General features: G+C 41.0%; 1 protein-coding gene across 1 annotated transcript; it reads left to right on the top strand.

The window, feature by feature from the left end:
• The first annotated feature begins 1,065 nt into the window (after positions 1 to 1,065).
• Positions 1,066 to 1,362, top strand: Tceal7 (transcription elongation factor A like 7). Its single transcript, XM_050130393.1, has one exon. The coding sequence runs from the start codon at positions 1,066 to 1,068 to the stop codon at positions 1,360 to 1,362; it is 297 nt and encodes a 98-aa protein (XP_049986350.1).
• Positions 1,363 to 1,706: the final 344 nt, after the last annotated feature.

Genomic DNA, 1,706 nt, shown 5'->3' with positions numbered 1-1,706 from the left:
GACAATTGCATTTGTATTAATTTTTAATTAGTGTATCTATTTGCATGCATGTTCGTGAATGCATGTTCCGCTGTGTACACATGGAGATCAGAGGACAATATGCAGGAGTTGGTTCTCTCCTCCTACCATGTAGATCCCTGAGATCTAAGAGCCTGAACTAAGGTTTTCAGGCTAAACAGCAGCAAGTGCCTTTACCCACTGAGCTATCTTGCTGCCAATAATTGCGTATTTGGAAAAGAACCAGGGAACATGGGAAAGGCTTGAGAAACACCCAGTGATTCAGTGATAACTGAGAAACAATAGGCTTCTCTTTTCCTGAAAAGCTTGGCCCCTTTTTTTGTCTTTCCCCAATTCACTGAAGAGAACATGGTAGCACTGAAATGTGATTTAATGGATGGACAAAGACAGAATGCATGGGATGGAGACAATAAAAATCGCGATAATTTAAAAGGAGTTCACCCCATTTAATGCTAACCTGAAATGGTGGAGTCAAAATGGGAGATGGAAGATACCTACTCTTACAAGGGTCAAGCAGGGAACAGGCACAAAAAAAATTTAGAGGACAGGAAAAGAACCAAGCAGTGGATTACTCGAAACTATCACAGTGACGAAAGTCCCAGATTCCACTCTCTCTTCCCTGACCCCTTGTTTCTGTTTGTAGGTCCAGGGATCTGTGTTCACAGAGACCACCCGGCGGGAAGACGGAGTGAGAAACTCTCCTGCATTTGTACCGGGTGTTGTGTGGTTTTCACTTAGACCTGGGTTCTTAGGGTGGGAGCTGGGAAGGGACAATACTGGGTAAAGTTTGCAGCTTTGCTAGCCATTCAGTTTATCTACTGACAAATGGGTGGGTTCAGGGTTGAAGGGTGGGGAAGAGGAAAAGGATACTGGACAGAAAGCTGAAGAAGCTGAGACATTCTCAGTTTCTAAAAGGCTGGAATTGTGGACCAGTCAGGAATGGGGAAATGGCCTAAGACCTTGATTCAAAGAGAAAGTGATTCAAAAGTAACAAAGTAATTCGTCTCTGCTTTTTCTCCCTGGAGTTAAGCAGGAAACAGCAACATCATGCAAAAGTCCTGTAGTGAAAAAGAAGGAAAGCCCAAGTGCAGTGAGCCAAAGATGGAGGACGAACATCCCTATGGAGCATTTGAAGGCCAGCGAATGGAAGGGAATTTCAGACAGCGGCTGCTTCAGTCTCTTGAAGAATTTAAAGAAGATATAGACTATAGGCATTTTAAAGGCGAAGAAATGACAGGAGAGGAAGACGAGATGGAAAGATGTTTGGAAGAAATAAGAAGTCTGAGAAAAAAATTTAGGGCTCTGCATTCTAACCATACCCATTCTCGGGAACGTCCCTTTTAATCAGTAGCCTCAGGAATTATGTTCTGTTATTAATACTTCCACTGCTTTCTGTTTCCATTTTTTCTCATAAGTGTTTGCTATCATTTTACTTCAATCATTCACTATTGGTTACAGTCATACATAAAATTCAACTGTACATATCTCATCTTTCAATTCTACCCCACTAATTTAATAAGAAGTTTTGTTTATTTGCATGAGTGGCCAGTCATCTGGTAGTTCGTTATAAACCAAAAATTGCAAGCTACAAAGCAACATGTATGTGACCATTTATATGATATCATGTAAAGTCTTATTCCGGGTCAAAGAGGTCAATCTGTATTATCTTTCTTATTTTCCACAAAATG

This window comes from Alexandromys fortis, unplaced genomic scaffold (assembly GCF_014885135.2).
Source record: "Alexandromys fortis isolate MF-2015 unplaced genomic scaffold, M_Fortis_MF-2015_v1.1 scaffold_331, whole genome shotgun sequence".
NCBI lineage: Eukaryota > Metazoa > Chordata > Mammalia > Rodentia > Cricetidae > Alexandromys > Alexandromys fortis.
This window is presented reverse-complemented; position numbering and strand designations above follow the sequence as displayed.